This window comes from Xenopus laevis, chromosome 8L, assembly GCF_017654675.1.
Source record: "Xenopus laevis strain J_2021 chromosome 8L, Xenopus_laevis_v10.1, whole genome shotgun sequence".
Lineage (NCBI taxonomy): Eukaryota > Metazoa > Chordata > Amphibia > Anura > Pipidae > Xenopus > Xenopus laevis.
The window spans coordinates 58,274,042-58,291,460 of NC_054385.1; the positions used below are offsets into that span (position 1 = coordinate 58,274,042).

General features: G+C 37.5%; 1 protein-coding gene across 1 annotated transcript in view; it reads left to right on the forward strand.

Annotated features, from left to right (window-relative positions):
- The window catches only part of htr2c.L (5-hydroxytryptamine (serotonin) receptor 2C, G protein-coupled L homeolog), a 187,275-nt gene extending 182,794 nt beyond the window's left edge, over positions 1 to 4,481 (forward strand). The window contains exons 4-5 of the mRNA XM_018229986.2: positions 186 to 386; positions 1,881 to 4,481. Of these exons, the coding sequence (XP_018085475.1) occupies positions 186 to 386; positions 1,881 to 2,716 (1,037 nt within the window). The 3' untranslated portion in view covers positions 2,717 to 4,481. The remainder of the gene's footprint in view (positions 1 to 185; positions 387 to 1,880) is intronic.
- The last annotated feature ends 12,938 nt before the right edge of the window (positions 4,482 to 17,419 follow it).

Consider the following 17,419-nt stretch of genomic DNA (forward strand, 5'->3'; position numbering starts at 1 on the left):
CTATATTTGTGAAATTTCCACGTATATTTTTGTTCTCATAATGTAGTTTAAACTTGGCTACATCTTTATAGAAATGTGTATTTTTTATGTAAAAAGGTGATTGCCATAGTGTCTTTATACTTTATTATTTATGCATTTTTTGACTTAGTACCTAGATGAAGTTGCATTTCTTCCATTTTTTTTAGATTATGCTTGGCCATTGCCACGGAAACTCTGCCCTATATGGATTTCATTGGATGTCCTCTTCTCTACTGCTTCTATCATGCATCTGTGTGCAATCTCTCTTGATCGTTACGTGGCAATCCGTAACCCAATAGAACACAGTCGTTTTAATTCAAGGACTAAAGCTATGATGAAAATTGCTGCCGTCTGGACTATTTCAATAGGTAATCTATGTATTATATCAGCTATAGGCCAGTGCTGCATTAGAGACATACATTCATTTAGCCTTACATTTATATGTTGAATGCGTTCAAACAAGTCTGCATAAAATGGCCTAATCACTAAATCAAATGGAAAACATACGGTGTTAATTTATGAACTTTCAATCTTTTGTACAAGTGGCAATGACATAAAAAACAAGAATGAGTTGTTAATATTTAGAAATACATGCTAACAAGTTCTAATGCAATAATAATTCAGTGCCTTAATAAATGTGCCAGTTTTTTAAACACTGTCACAATTTAGCAAATCTATCCATTATTTACTCAAATCTAAACTTCAAAGTCTTTAATACATCAATTGTCATTTACCCACCTCTTGGAGTGCATCACAAATATTAGGGTGGCCATAAAAGAAACTTTCAGCAAGATGTTATTTAGAATATCAACTCTTTCTGAATTTCATGACCAAACCTACTTGCCATTATTTAGTAGAAAGGTACCGAATCCATTTTGCAATATGTGGAAATATACAAACTATATACAAGCCATACTATCTTTATTAAAATTAGAGCCAGACTGAAACAAAGCATGATGAAATAATGGGATAGTGGCTGTGATCTGATTTATTTTTGTTAGTGAATAGGCATATCATTTTCATTTATATAGTTTAAATTTGCACTTGAAATATTTCTCTGTTGACAGAGGAAAATAGTTAACCTACCTCTGTAAACCTTTTCTGTTTATTTTAACATCATTTCCTTCTCCGGTTTATTTACAATTTTGTAAATAAATAACTGTACTGACCAAGGATGTCTACTGTCTTATCTGTTTTATCTAAATCCCTAACCAGCTTGGTCAGTGACAGCACTTGAAGCCCTTTCCTTGCAGATAGAAGTAGCATTTGTTTTAAATGATCTTGGAGGGGAATTACTACTCCTATAAGTTTTATGTAACTAAAATATCTAAAATAGCATTTTACTGGCTGACTAAAAGTGATGTGCTTTTTCAGCATGTCCAACCATCAAAACTTTTCATTTCTTAGTCCTTTTTCAGAAGGGCCAAGATTGATTAGTTTAGCCTAAATGTAAAAATTAAATATCAAATTTAGATATTTTTTTATTTTCTAACGCAACTCCCAATTAATAAAACCCTAAATGTACTAAGTTCTATTTCATATACAGTTTGCAGCACAGTTTGTGCTATATATAAAGGAGATAGCTATGGATACTAGCATGTAGAGGAAAGACATACAATCCAACATAATTTATATAACAGGGCCCAAGATGAACATATAAAGATACATTTATATGCTGCCAAAATATCTGTAAAATAAATCTAAACTGATGGTCTACACTGTTCTTAAGAATATCAAAATGGATAGACAAAATATTTCATAAAGCATTTTCAAGAAAATATTTAAAGTGATGCAATTTTAATGTGGATAATTACATATAAGAAAGAGAAAGAGGTAACCCATTGTTTTATTTTTACTTCCAGGTATTTCAATGCCAATTCCTGTGATTGGCCTACAGGATGACTCCAGCGTTTTTGTGAATAGTAGCTGTGTTTTGAATAATGAAAATTTTGTACTTCTGGGATCATTTGTGGCATTTTTTATTCCTCTCATCATAATGGTGTTCACATATTGCCTGACCATAAAGGTACTTCAAAAGCAAGCTACAGTATTCATGTATGAAGAGGTTCCAAAGCAGAGGAGGAGCAGTGTTAACTGTCTGAAAAAAGAAAATAACACCGAAAATATTTCAATGATTCAGAATCATGAGGCAGCATCTCATTTAAACTCTCCTATAAACAAAGAAGGAGCTCTTTTCCGCAAAGGAACAATGCAGGCAATTAACAATGAGCGAAGAGCTTCCAAGGTTCTTGGCATAGTCTTCTTCTTGTTTTTGATTATGTGGTGTCCTTTCTTTATCACAAATATCATGTCTGTACTTTGCAAAGAGGCATGTGATTATGAACTAATGGTTGAGCTTCTGAATGTATTTGTGTGGGTCGGTTATGTTTCTTCAGGAATTAACCCACTGGTCTACACGCTTTTTAATAGAACATATCGTAGAGCATTTGCCAGTTATATCCGGTGTCAGTATTATAATAGTAAAAAGACAATGTTGCAGCAAAACCAATGTCAACACAATGCTACATCAATAGCAATGTATGGCAAGGACCTTAATTTGAATAGTTACAGAAATGGCAATGATCTAACAAATGTGGACATGGACCAAACCGAGGAAGCAATAGAAATGCAACCTGGCATTTCAGAACTTTCCATAAACAGTTCTAATGTTGTAAGTGAAAGAGTTAGTTGTGTGTGAGGGAAGTTCTGACAAAAAAATATAAAAATCTTATTTGTCAAAATTATATTTCAACATATATAATGCAAAAATGTAAATATTTCTTCAGAGCAGACATTTTTTATTACATTTCTGCAATCTTTTTTGTTGATTAAGCCGCAGTACTAATATATTTCCCATTGTAATAGATAAAGTAGCAGTTATTTTGATTAAATAATGGATATAATGTTAACTTTCTTTCCAAATGCATGAAAAATGGCTAAGAGTACATTTTAACATTCCGGTGTCCTTCAAACACTGAGATGTAGACATTCATAAATTATATAGATAAATGTAAGTTTCATAAAACTTTGAAGTGATGCCATCTTGTATGCACGAGTTTCACTATGGGGTAAGGAAATTCTACATTTTTCAAGATACTTATTTTATATAAGACAGGGAAAAGATGGTGACCAGCCTACAACAAAATGGAATGATTTGATTCTACGGATTTATTCGATGTAAGAAGTGTTTGTGAGACAATATAGCCTATTTTTTCCAGGTAATGATATCATGTACAACTTTATTCAGTGTTTCATGTTATACACTGCAATAACAGTGAAAGTAATGTCAATGTTCTACTGTATGTATAATATTCACAAATAATATTCTAATGTAATTGGTTGACTTTACGTTAAATCCGCCTAAATTATGTATAAATAGCAGTTTAAGGGACATACACAAAAAGCACTGACACTAACTTTGCAAGACCCCTCCCAATATAATTTGACATTTACCAATATGAAATCTAATGTTAAAAAGTCTATTGTTTTATTCTTAATTATAATTTGTCTCACTATTGTGTATTTTTACCAATATTTATCTGTCAGCCCAAAGATGCCATAAATTGGAGACACTTTCTGCCAGCTAAGCCACTCTGCACTGTGAATTGGCCAAAGCAACAGACTCCATAACCAATGTCTGATTGGGGTTTATTAAAATATTAGTTGAGAACTAGTCATGGAAAGACTACATTTTACACAAAGTGCATATTGACATCATCTTTGGCCTGGGGTTGCAATCAGGTCTACTAAATTTGACCACCATCTGGATGACCATATCTGTAAGAGACCAGGTTTTACCATACCCACCAAATGACCAGATCTTTCTACCTAAGGATACTATTGAAAAGTAAATAACACATGTTTTAAAAGTCTTACTTCAAAATGCTTTTCAACTGTTCAGGTTTGAACCAGAAATAATCCACATAAACTGATTGTTGTGATTTATATGTGATATTGAACTTGGGCCACACATGTAACAATTATTGCACATATTTAGCTTATATCCTATTTTATTTACCTTGGCGTAAGGTAGTTGACAGGTGCAGTCTATTTGGAGATCCTACAAGGCAGACTTGCCATAATCCAATAAGATAAACTAAATATATTATATTTTAATTTATTATAAACCCTCTCTCTAAATGTAGGTAACCTTAAGCTGAACAAGCGACAAAACACAAGTACTACTGCTATGTCTATCTTCACTAGTTTGCTTGAACACTTGTCACTTCTATACCTGGTGTCTGCTTAAACTAAATCTGAAATAGCAGTTAATAAACTGTTCTATATTTTCATATTTTTATTTGATGCCAACATTTTGATGGTAGCTTGGTAAGTCATGTCATGGTACACTGGTAATGAGTCAGACATTGCTGATCTCTCCTTTGTGGCTACTGTTTGCATAGTACATTAAAAAAATCTCACCACCCTCAAACTGTTAAAGAGGAGGTGCTTCTTCTTTGAAACAAAAAGTTGTCATTACTTTGAGTGGGTGGAATATGTTTAAACAATTAAAATAAATGATGGGATAAGGTTTATAGTGGCCATTTTATAAGACAATTTAGGGGCATTAATAGGGTCTATGCACCTTTAAGGTAATGATCCAGATATTTTGAACAATGTATTTTGCCATCATTTTATTTGTAAGCTGTCAAATGACAACAGAATTTTGCCTGATTTCTCAAAAAAATGAGAGGAAGCTGTAGACAGTAAGTAATTTGATTTTTAAAAGAAGCAGTGGATTATATAATGTGACATTGCCTTTATGTTTCCAAAGTGTAAAAATGCACATGTTCATACTGGCCAAGAATGGATATTGTCTTCAATATTACCACAATTGTACCTCAAATTTGCCACTATCTGTGGAAAATATTGTGTCTAAACCTTTTATCCAATCACGGTTACAAAGTGTTCTTAAAGAGTACTGCATACTGGAATTGGTAAGCAGGTAAGACTGAGCACACTTAGGGCAGGTTTATTCAATCAATTCAAGCAAATCAATTAAAGCAATTCAAGTTTTTTCACGCTGAAAACTCGATCAATTCAAGTTTTTGGGTTGTTAACCCCGAATTCGCTTATTTGAGTTTTTCCCATTCAAGTTTTTTTTCTAAATTAGAAACCATTCAAGTTGTGAGTTCATTTGCATTCATTCGAGGTATATAAAACAATAAAATTCGACCTTTGAAAAAGAACCCCCTTAATTTATATTACACATATCAAAGAACATAAACTAGAATAAATACTATTTGACACCCACATTGTTAGCCAAATATCAGTGTTTCTTTTCTTTTTTGACCAATGCTATCTATTACAATCTCAAGAACATTTTTTTGAAAAAAAATAAACCGTTTTCTGTTTCCTGAGGCACCCATAGATACACCAGGGCCCGCAGTACAACAGTAATGTTGCTGGGAAATGCAATGAGAAGGAAGTGGGATACAGTAAAAATTTTGCATCAAAACTCACAGAAGAAAATCCATCAACATTGTGTGTAAAACAGTCTATTATTATTTACTACTTTAAAGGAGAAATACAGCCTTGTAGTATCAGTTTATGTAACAAGTTAGCCTCATTTTCTGCTTGACTATTTTCAAGAACCCCTAAGCTTAGTTTCTCAACAGCTGCTCAGAGCCCACTGAGCATGTGAGTGTCGCAGACACTTTCCAATATGGTGGCCCTGGATCCTGGATCATTGCTGCGATTGAGAAGGCTTGAGCAATAAGTTCATTATATAAAATACAGCTTTGTTAGCCTTATTCATTTTTGGGTTTAGTTCTTCTTTAAGATTCAAAGTATATTGGCAAAATAAAGATAATAAAAATAAAAGAATAATGTGATGTGAACTTTCAGCAGAATTCCTACTTTTATTTGCAGACAGTTTTTGAACATTTGGTGCTCTCTCACTTTAGAAGCTATTTTGGGAGGGTGACTTTATCTTATCAAGGAATGTAGGTACATTTTTTTTTAATTTTCAAGACAACCTGAGCTTTCTAAATATGAACTTTTGTGTAATTTCACTTCTGTAACCTGTTAAAAAGTATATTTTCATAATATAGGAATACATATATATCAGAAAGACTTTATTCTTTTCACAAAAATACAGATTTTTAGAAGGGGGCCTTCTGAAGTCTTGGTAAAAGGTCTCACAAACATAGCAATACCAAATATGCATAGTTCTGTAGAGATCTCTGGATTGCATAGATCATAAACTTCCAGCAACACCCTACCAAATACACCCTACCAAATTTCAAAGCCCCATTCCAGAAATACTTTACGTTTCAAGGCCAACAATACTATAACAGTAAATTTATCTCCGAAAACCATATATTCTTGGAAAGACCACATTCAGATAAATCCAAAATGGGTAAATGTGTCTTTCTACTAAAACTGCCAAACTCCGATTCTTTGCTAAAGTTAGCAGTTTCTATAAAGATGTATTAAAATTTGAAAAATCACCTCCAATCTCTCCGTTTGTAGCATCTATTTCCCTTATATTATTGGGCAGCAATATAAAACACCATAAATATGAATGCCAGAGGTCTTCTGAACAGTCTGATGCCTACTATGTATAGGATTACCAAAGTCTGTACCATGTAAAGACCACTACTAATAAAAATGTACATACAAATGGTAATGATATTGCATTTTATGTATCATAGAGTCACACAAAAAATATTTTGTTTACCCCAACAACAATATATTTATGGAAACTGCACATTATGCTGAATCCAAAATCGGTAAGCCTGTTGTATGCCAAACTACCAAGCCATAAAGCTTTGCAAACTGTAATCATTTTGATGCAATTGCTTAAAATTGACACAAAGCTTGCATTTTACATCATTTTGTCTCCCACATATTATTACATACCAAGATAAATCACTAAGTATGAATACCAGGGACCTACTGAACAGTTTGATGCATATAGGATTCTGGCATACAGAGACCATAAATTAAAATAGTGCATACAAATTGTCATGGCGGTCACTTCAGCTACTGCAAAGTATAAACATTTTCTGCATTTGATGTGGGGAGGAGCCACAAACATATGTTTGCCAAGTTACAAAACAATTCTTAATGCGTTTTGACAAAATATCTGAAAATGCCTCAAAGCATACATTTTACAACATATTTTCTTCCATGTGTCATTAGGTGCCAGCATATGACACCATAGAAGTAAATGCCAGGGGTCCACTAAACAGCTTGATACTCAGTATGCAGACACTGAAGGGTTGATAGAAAAATTTAAACACATTGACCATGAAATTATATGTAAGTAACAATTCTAACTCTTCCTCTCTGTATGGACCAAACATATCTACTGTATACAAGTAATGCTATCTATAAATGGTATAATTTAGCACAGATATATGCCTCTACCATACAAGGGAAGATGGTCATTTTGCATGCAATTTGTCACACACAGATTACATGGGGCAAGTAGGGGTTCCAGATGGTAGAAATCATTATCCTTTATTTGTTTTTGTGATAGACTTTATTATAATATGTAATTATGATCCAATGCCAAAAATTATGGATTAAACTAGTCTGCTCTATAAGCCGCAACAGAAAAGTATATTTATAATAAAATGTAAACAGATGTACAGCCTGTTGATGCATAAAATCTCCGTGGCATATGGACATGTATTGTCAAAGTTGGAGATTCAATAATGGTTTCATTCTGTTTATTCCTATACATACATAATATGTTGAGATATATATATATATATATATATATATATATATATATATATATATATATATATATATATATAGATAGATATATATATATATACTTTACTTTACTTTACTTTACTTTACCCATACTGTTTATAGCACTCTGCTTCTCATTTAGCCCCCAGGTCCAGATTGTAGTACTGTCTGCAGAATATAAAGTGCATTTGCAGAACAGTAATCATGAGGGGTGGGTTTGGGGTGGCACATAAGTCTGGCCTATCCCACCTCCTAACTTGTGTGACATTCAGGTGTGCAAGAGAAGTAAGGTGCAGCTGAGTCCTGTACTTACTGGCTAATATCACCGGGAAATGAAAGTTCGCTAAAAGCATTCACATTGTGAGGAGAGTATCTGGTGGTCCAGTGGTTCGGCAGGAATGCCCACAGCGCTCCTTACAGGATGCCCGCGGTCTTCCTCTTCTGTGCATGTCCCTTCTGGGTCTGGTGCGAGAACGCCAGCACACGTCTTTTTGGCTTCAGTGTGCAGCTCGGGACTTCATCATAGGTGCAAAATTCAAATATTTAAAGCGCCCGCAGTCAGTTACGTGTTGCCCAACGTAGGTCTATTTTGGTAGTTCCTGAGTGCGATTTCTAGTTATCTTTTCTGTGTCTGACCTTGCCTGTTTCTGTCTTGTTGCAGCCTGTCCAGGCTCCTGCCTGTACTGTGACCATTCTCCCGGATCCTGATTTGAACACGCTAAATTGATTTGAACCCGCTAAATTGTTATTCCGACGCGGCCTGTGACCTCAACTATGCTCCTGTCTCTCGGTTCTGCTGTACTGTGCGCCTGATTTTGTATTCTGACTCGGCCTGTGACCTCGCTCTCGCCTCTCTGTTTTGTACTATGCTGTCTGATTTGGTTTTGACTCAGCCTGTTCTTTGACCATGCTCCTATTCTCTGTTCCTGTTTGCACCTACTGTTCCCTTGTTCGCCCAGAACCTTTTCCTTGGTCCTCTTACATTAAGACCTGGTCGCATCCGAGTAGCAGAGGGCTCCTCTCAAAGAGAAAGGCAGTTGTTATAGGCAGAACAGTGAGCTGTGACCTTGGGATTTGTTCTGGGTTTGGGATACCTCATGTCACACACATGCCATTTTTATTTAGTGAAGACTCTAAATCATTTTGAGAAAGCAAAACCTGGTTTCTGGTAGGTCTTTGTTAAGACAACAACAATGAAACCTGACAGAACACAGAAGATTTATATAGTTGTAAAATCAACATGCTTCCTTAAAAAATAAAAGGGGTCACTTATGACCACAAGAGCAATTGTGCATAGCCTCAGTGAATGGCATGAAAAATCACATTAATCATTCACAGTACTCGCACGACAAATACAATATACTTTCCCCCTGCCTCCCATTTAGAATGTTGTGCGGTTGCACCTATTGATGCTGCTGGACAACCAGTGGAGAAACTAGTGTTAGGTAGGGTAGGGACGTGCCTAGGGTGGCAGGGGGGCTCAGATCCAATCGTTGAGCAAAGCTCTGGCTGAAAGATGGAGAGAGTGTTAACAACAGCAGGTGCAGGGAGTTTTGTTAGTGCTTAAAGGGGTTGTTCACCTTCATATAACATTCAAAAATATAACAGTTCATGTAAAAATAACAAGCTTTGCCATACAAATGTTTAACAAAAAATATGCAGTTGATGAGATATTCACCTCAGATGGATCCCTTTGCAGATGTGGCCCTTTCATCATGGGCCCCCTGTTGGGGGGTCACTGGCTCCCAAAAATGCTACAGTGACTGTTGTACCTTATTTTACATCATACACGCTCCTGGCAGAAGCAGGAAGTGCACACATGCAGCAGTTTCTGAAGCTTAACTGTGATTGGCTGATTCTCCTGTCAGTCTCCTTCTCATCCCTAGTTAGTGTGGTTAATTTGTATACACACTGCTTTGTAGGGCGGGGCTGGACCAGCGTGTGAGGAGAGGAGAACTTTTCTGGTGGGATTTGGTGTGGCAGTATGTCTGCACATAGAAGTTTCTTATGTGAAGGGCTGACTTGAAGGAGGTGAATGTTAAGCTCTGTGTATGTGTTGGGAGAACAGTGTGTCATATTCACAGGGGGAAAAGGAGGGTGTGGGGGGCACAGGCTTGTGTGGGGTTGAAGGAGGGAGGAGGGAGCTGCTGTGTGAAGGGACAAGTGATCTGTGACTGATCCACACAGAGGGAGGAGGGATAAATGGAGTGCTGGGTGGAAGGTCTGTCACTTGTGGGGACATGTGAGGAGGGAGAACCTGTCTTTTGTGTGTGTGGAGGGTGGCTGTGTTATAATAGGGTTTGTGAGGAGTAATTTTTGTACTTGGGGAGTGCTGGTGAATAGTCTCATGTGGAGGGAGAGCTCAGTCACTTTCAGGCAGGGCTCAGCTGACATTTCTCAGTGTTTGGGGTTAAGTTATAAGTGGACAGACTCCATTTTCTAGAGGGGAATACGTTTTGAGAGTCTTGAGTAAATGTTCTGCACAATAAGCTGTATAAATAAATGAGCAATACAAGCACATCACCGTAGCAGAGTGTTCTTATTTTGTCTGTATTCTATACTCAAATGACTGTGCACTTTAACTTTGCAAACACAACTCTGCCTGTGTCACATGCATTACATTTTAGCAGTATTTGCTGAAGTAAGAGGATTTATTTTATTAATTACTCTATAATTAGGGATGTAGCGAACTGTTCGCCCGCGAACTAGTTCGCGCGAACTTCGACCGTTCGCGTCCGCCGAATGTTCGCGAACGTTTGGGAACGTTCGCAGTTTGAGTTCGCGTTCGATCGTTCGACCATTCGACCATTCGAATTCCTTCGACCGCTAAAAAGCGAACGATTTCCATTCGTTCGAACGATTGTAAGCATTGGATCCAATGAAAAGCATTCGATCGAATGGCTTCGATCGTTCGATTCGAATGAAAATCCTTCGATCGAACGATTAAAATCCTTCGATCGTTCGAATCGAACGATTTTAGCGGTGTTCGAAGTTCGCGAACTGTTCGCGAACGTTCGCATTTTTTGCCGGTGTTCGCGAACACCAAATCGGCAGTTCGCTACATCCCTATCTATAATCATTACACCAGACAGCCCTGGGATTTATTATTAACCTTCAACTCCTGTGTACCTGTGGTAATAAAGGAAAATATATATATATTTGATTGATTAAAGAATTGGAAAGGACTTTGCAGTGGTATTTTTCACTTTTCACATACAGTAAGGGATTTCTGATAATTGTGCAAATATGAGGATATAAAGTAATAATATTAAAAGGCAATAGCAGAAGAACTGACTGTTGGACAATCGTGAATTTTACGTGTTTGTCAGATTTAATAGACCGATAAAGCCCTGTGTGCATCAATGATTGTCCAAGGGGAATAGAGTAGACCCTGTGGTGCAGCATGTAAGCACTGGTTTATGGTATGGTAGTCTTTGGTTCAAATCCTGTGTGGGACACATTTATATGGATGCAATGCTGAGCCATTCGTTCCCTTTGTATTTAAGGTTTCAAAGAGACATTCGACTGGATGGCGCCGTGATCCTTCCATAGGCTGGTTACGAATGAAAACAGGAATTCAGCCTATGGAAGTATCGCGCCGAGCATCACTGAAGCAACCGGGAAGATCTGGTAGTAGTGTTAGTAGTTCGGCAGCACACAGGTTTGTGGTGCTTTTCGGGGAATGATTACGGGTGCAGCATTTACTTTATACTGACACGTTCCTATGATTTTTATAAGAACGTGTCAGTATTGCTTTAAGGTTTTTATTTGCCCACAAAAGCCAAGTGCAGGACATTTTCAGTCAGCACAAAAGAAAAGTAATTTTACAGAGATTTTATATATACAGAATTCTATTACTGCTCCAACAAGCAGTTTAAATTTGTAATGTTTCATTCAAGTGAGCAATGCTGCTACATGCCCCAAACAGAAATAATGTTTAGTCATCAGAAAGTCTTGTGGTTTTCTATCTTTTGCTTTAATCCTTTTTTTTTAGATTATTTTATTCCAGCTTGATACATGCTTCTGGTATATAAGAAATGCATTATTAAATGTGAATATTAGAGTTTTTTTAATATTAAAATAAAAAAGCAATTTCTTTTTCAAACTCTTAGTCATGTAAATAATTAGGGATGCACCGAATCCAGGATTTGGTTCGGATTCGGCCAGGATTCAGCCTTTTTCAGCAGGATTCAGATTCGGCTGAATCCTTCTGCCCGGCCGAACCGAATCCGAATTGTAATTTGCATATGCAAATTAGGGGCAGGGAGGGAAATCAAATGACTTTTAGTCACAAAACAAGGAAGTTAAAAATGTTTTCCCTTTCCAACCCCTAATTTGCATATGCAAATTAGGATTCAGATTCGGTATGCGGCCGAATGTTTCGCAAAGGATTCGGGGGTTCAGCCGAATCCAAAATTACTATTCTTTTGTGCTGACTGAAAATGTCCTGCACTTGGCTTCTGTGGGCAAATAAAAACCTTAAAGCAATACTGACACGTTCTTATAAAAATCATAGGAACGTGTCCATATAAAGTAAATGCTGAACCCACAATCATTCCCCAAAAAGCCCCCCCCCCCCTGCAAAGCCGCCCCCAGCCCCGCGAACCTGTGTGCTGCCAAACCACTGACACTACTACCAGATCTTCCCGGTTGCTTCAGTGATGCTCGACTGGGGGCGGAGCGATCCTTCCATAGGCTGAATTCCTGTTTTCATTCGTAATCAGCCTATGGAAGGATCACGGCGCTCACAGCCCAGCGTAACTGAAACGGCTGAGAAGGTCTTTTAGCAGTGTCGGAGGGTCTGCTGAGTGCCGGTTTAAGGGGGGGATTTGACGATTACAGATGCAGCATTTACTTAATACTAACACGTTCCTATGATTTTTATAGGAATGTTTCAGTATTTCTTTAATTTTTAGCATTGATTTCACCACTCCTAAGGCTCCACCTGTGTCTTCTCTGTGTGTGTGTTATATATAATGTGTGCTCATAATATAATGTGCAGTAAATGTGTTCATTAACAACGTGACTTTTATTTTTTTATTTTTTATTACAACAGAATTCACTATGACTTCTCCGAAATACCTGTAAATGAACAACCTAGGTGTAATGTATGTGTTTTCTGACATAGATATCCAGCCTGGGTTTGACAAGTATTATTATATGTTACATCCAGTTTTGGAGCAGATAAAGCATTGTCATTATGGCTAGTCTAATAATGCTATTGATTCAGGCATAAAATCATTATACACCAAACATGCTTTGTATAATGCTACACTCTGTATACCTTCAACCTGGATCCATATCAGCCATCCTTTACATCTGTTTTGCTAACTGCTTTACTAGTCAGGTAGTAACCATGCTCTAGGTGTCTCTGATCTGGAGTTATCACAGCCTGGAAGTGTAGCATCTATACTTTACGGCTCTCTAAAAGGGATATGGTGATGACTTGCTACATGATAGTGAAGCATAAATAATTCCAAATAACATTATTTAACAGCCACATTTCTTTAATGGCTGATTACAGTATCCACTGTGGAAACACTACAAACACAAGGGTCTTGTCAAAGGGTATCTTAAATGTCAGTGTGTTCAGCATCTTAGCAGTGAAACTCCACAGTTCCATCCAGTCCATCCAACCGAATGTCTCTTTCAAACCTTAAAAACAAAGGGAACCAATGGCTCAGCATTGCATCCATATAAATGTGTCCAACACAGGATTTGAACCCAGGACTCCCAGACCACACACCAATGACCTTACATAGGGTCTACTCTTTATGGAGTTGCCTCCAGATGACCATTACAACCAAATGTCTCTTTAAAACCTTAAATACAAAGGCAACCAAAGGCTCAGAAAAGAAGGATCTAAAGCATGCATTCAGGCAGATGGGTCCAACACAGGATTTGAACCCAGGACTCCCAGACCAAAAAACAGTCACCTTATGTGCTGCACCACAGGATTTTTTAATTATGGATCTCCCTCCAGATGACCATTACAACCGAATTTCTCTTTGAAACCTTAAATACAAAGGGAACCAATGGCTCAGCAAAAAGGAAATAAAGCAAGCATTTGTGTGAATGTGTCTCACCCAGGATTTGAACCCAGAACTCCCAGTACATAAAGCACTCAGCTTACTTGCTGCACCACAGTGGCTAATCTATAGAAAGTTGATGACCCATCCATACAATGAGTTCCATCCTGGTGTCAATACAGTCCAATTCGTACCCCATGCGATGGATGGGTACCCCCATTTTTTTATGGTTTTGAAAATTAGGGTTTTACATATCAGCCAAAAGCAGAATTCCCAGAGTACTGGCACACATGGAGATTTGTTGTGATACAGGTACGGGACCTGTTATGCTGAGTGCTCAGGATCTGGGGTTTTCCAGAGAGCAGATCTTTCCAGAATTTGTATCTTTATTAGCGATGGGCCAAAAATTTCACCCGAAAAAATTCGCCGGCGTCAAAAAAAATGGATGCTGGCGTCAAAAACGGGCGGCGTCAAAAAAACAGGCCGGCGAGACGCTGGCGCTGTTTCACAAATTTTTTCGCCGTTTCACGAATTTCGCTGGAAATTCGAGAATTTTCCAGCGAATCGAAACAGCGCAAATTCGCCCATCTCTAATCTTTATACCTTAAATCTACTAGAAAATAATGTAAACCTTGAATAAACCCAAATACATGCTACTATTTTATTACTACAGAGTAAAAGAAAATAATTTTTAAAAATTTGGATTAAATGGAGTCAATGGGAGACTACCTTTCCGTGAATCAGATCTTTCTGGATAATGGGTTTCTGGATTATGCATCCCATACCTGTAGTTCATATTCACTGTGGGCAAGAAATGTCATGAAAATACTTTCTCCTTGCCAAAACATCATAGTGGTGATCCAGCTTAATATCAGGAAAAGAAGGCAATGTTACTGTGATTCATTTGGATTACTGCATGATATATTTTAGGCAAGACTTGTCACCAGTGGCAGGATAGATTTACCACAGGCAACAAATCTCTGTGTGTTTGGGCTATACTATAATACTGTATATACCAAACCAAAGGTATGACTTCTCAGATTCTCTAATTAGAGAAAATCCACTCCTAGGGTTCATAGACAGGGGTATTATTTTATGCATTTGATGTGCAGGTTTGAGTTTTTCATCAAGATGCCACATGCTGCATTTTCTTTCGCTTGACACACGTTCAGATATCAATAAAATAGAGGGTTGCATTTGTAACTGGCATAAACATACTTAGGGCTCTTTGTTACAAGTGCTTAAACCTGTGTTCAGCCACAGGGGAGTGCAGGAAGAAACTCACAGTATTAATTTAAAGGGGCCCATACTGACACAGACACATGTAAGCTCTGAATGCAGGTGGAATACAACATTCTGTGTTTGCCGCTTACATTGACCTGTGTCAGTACGGGAGCCATTTAAAAGAGTGTTTGTTTTTTCCTGTGCTCCACAAACGCTCTTGTGTAAAAGCCATTAGTTGCTTTTAAAAATGCATATAAATGGCCAAAATGCATTTTTGCAGTTGGAAATCACACAAAATGCCCACACGTAAGAGCCCGAAGGGACCTTTTTGGGGAGTGTAAGTTAAATCACCCCAAATATATCAAATTACCTTCCAGAGATTGTGGTATATGAGCAAATGTTAGCAGCATCATTTGCTTGTACATCTCAACGATTTAATTATCTAAAGATATTCAAGTTATTCTACTATAACTTCCAACCTGCTATGTATAGCCTGCGGGCAAGGAGTTCTTGTAAGTAAATCAGACTGAAAAACCCCAATAAGCATGCACATCCACATGCATCTGATCCACTTGCTGTTTTGATTACCCTCTGATAGGATAAAATGTGCACACATATGCTTCACCCATTACATATACTGGCCTATAGCCCAAGGTTACTGTGTAATGATAGGTACTACACCACCATTCTCATTCTTCCTCCCAAGTGTTCCCTGTTCTAGTCTGGTGCATTTGCATTACATACATTGCAGAAGCATTATGTACTGTGCATGCAAAAAACATGGTAGATCACTGTGCTTTGCATTTGCATCCTTCTCTGCACTAAAAATTGCAGCAAATGTTTGCACTCCAAAGCAAAGTGCAAAGATCTGTTCCCCCCAAAGAATACTGTACTACCTGCTTTGCAGTTCTCAATTGAGCCCTTTACTTTAACACTTTGTTTGCACACACACTGTATATGCTGGCAGGCAAGGGCTCTATCTGCCAAGAACCTACTAGGGACGTTATTGAGCAGATTTGCTCTGCATTGGTGGCTTCTGCTGCCTCTGCATAGAGTTATAAGCAATGACAGCCTGGGCAATGAGACTGGGTGGCTGTCATATTGGTCCTGCAATGTGATTGTTGCAGGACAGACCTCTAAGTAGCAGATGTGACTGGATTGCGCAGCTGCTGTCCACTTACCTTCTCACCCCAGTTCCTCACGCTCACTTCCTGATGCACACCTGCAGAATGCCTCCAGTGATGCCAGTGTACCTCTTGCTCCAGAAACGGTAAGTGGCCTTTGTGTACACACACACTTATGTACATTTACACACACACACACATTTTGTAAAGATTGCTTTTTTTATGTTGCACTTATATACACACACTGCCTCAACTTTTAGAAGTGTTTTCACCAACATCACTTTTTCTTAAACTTGTTTTTCCCATAAAAACTGCATATTTTGGCAGCATAACCATGGGATGACTATTTTCATAACTAATTATGCAATTTTATCCCTGTATTATTGTTCCTTATGTGTTTTTAGCATAGCATTGCAGTTTGGAACTTTGGTAAAGAATTTTACATGCACTATTTTAATTTGGGGTCCATATATAAGCACATACTTTTGTATATCTATGCATATTGTGCATCAAATTGTAGACTCCTGGTGTCCAGAACATTTTTCAAGAACTGGTTACTTTAGGAAAGCATATCAACTGAAAATTCTCCCCCTGGGAAAGGCACATAAATTGAAATAGCAAAAAATGTTTAAAAACCGTCTGGCAATAAAAGTACCAAATCGGCTGGCAGTGAAAAGGTTAATGTCAACTACCCCTTTAAAGGAAAGTTTTAAAGGGGTGGTTCACCTTTAAGCTAACTTTTAGTATGTTTATAAAATGGCTAATTCTAAGCAACTTTATTGGTCTGCATTTTTCTTAATATAGTTTTTTACTTCTATGCCTTCTTCTTCTGACTCTTTGCAGCTTTCCAACTAAAAAACAGATATTCTGTAAGGCTACACATTTATTGTTGCCACCTTATTACTCATCTTTCTATTCAAGCCCTCTTCTATTCATATTCCAGTTTCTTAGTCAAAACAATGCATGGTTGCTAGGGTAATTTGGACCCTAGCAACCAAATGGCTGAAATTGCAAAGTTGAAAAAAATACTGGCCTTCCTATGTTTCTATTTCTGCTCTTTTTATAACATTGACAACATGCATCATTTTTACTGGCTAGTGTGTAAAATACCAGCCAGGTGAAACTCCTGTGCATGGCTGTGTGGTTATTTGTCACAAGGCAGGGATGTTTATGTCTGGGGACAGACTCCCAAATGGGGCCAAAAACAAATAAGATGTGCTTAAAGGACATGTAACCTCCCCATAAAAATGTAATAAGTGAACAGCCTCTTTAGATACCTGCCACTCTGGTTGTTAAAGGGTTAACAGTAAGTCTGCA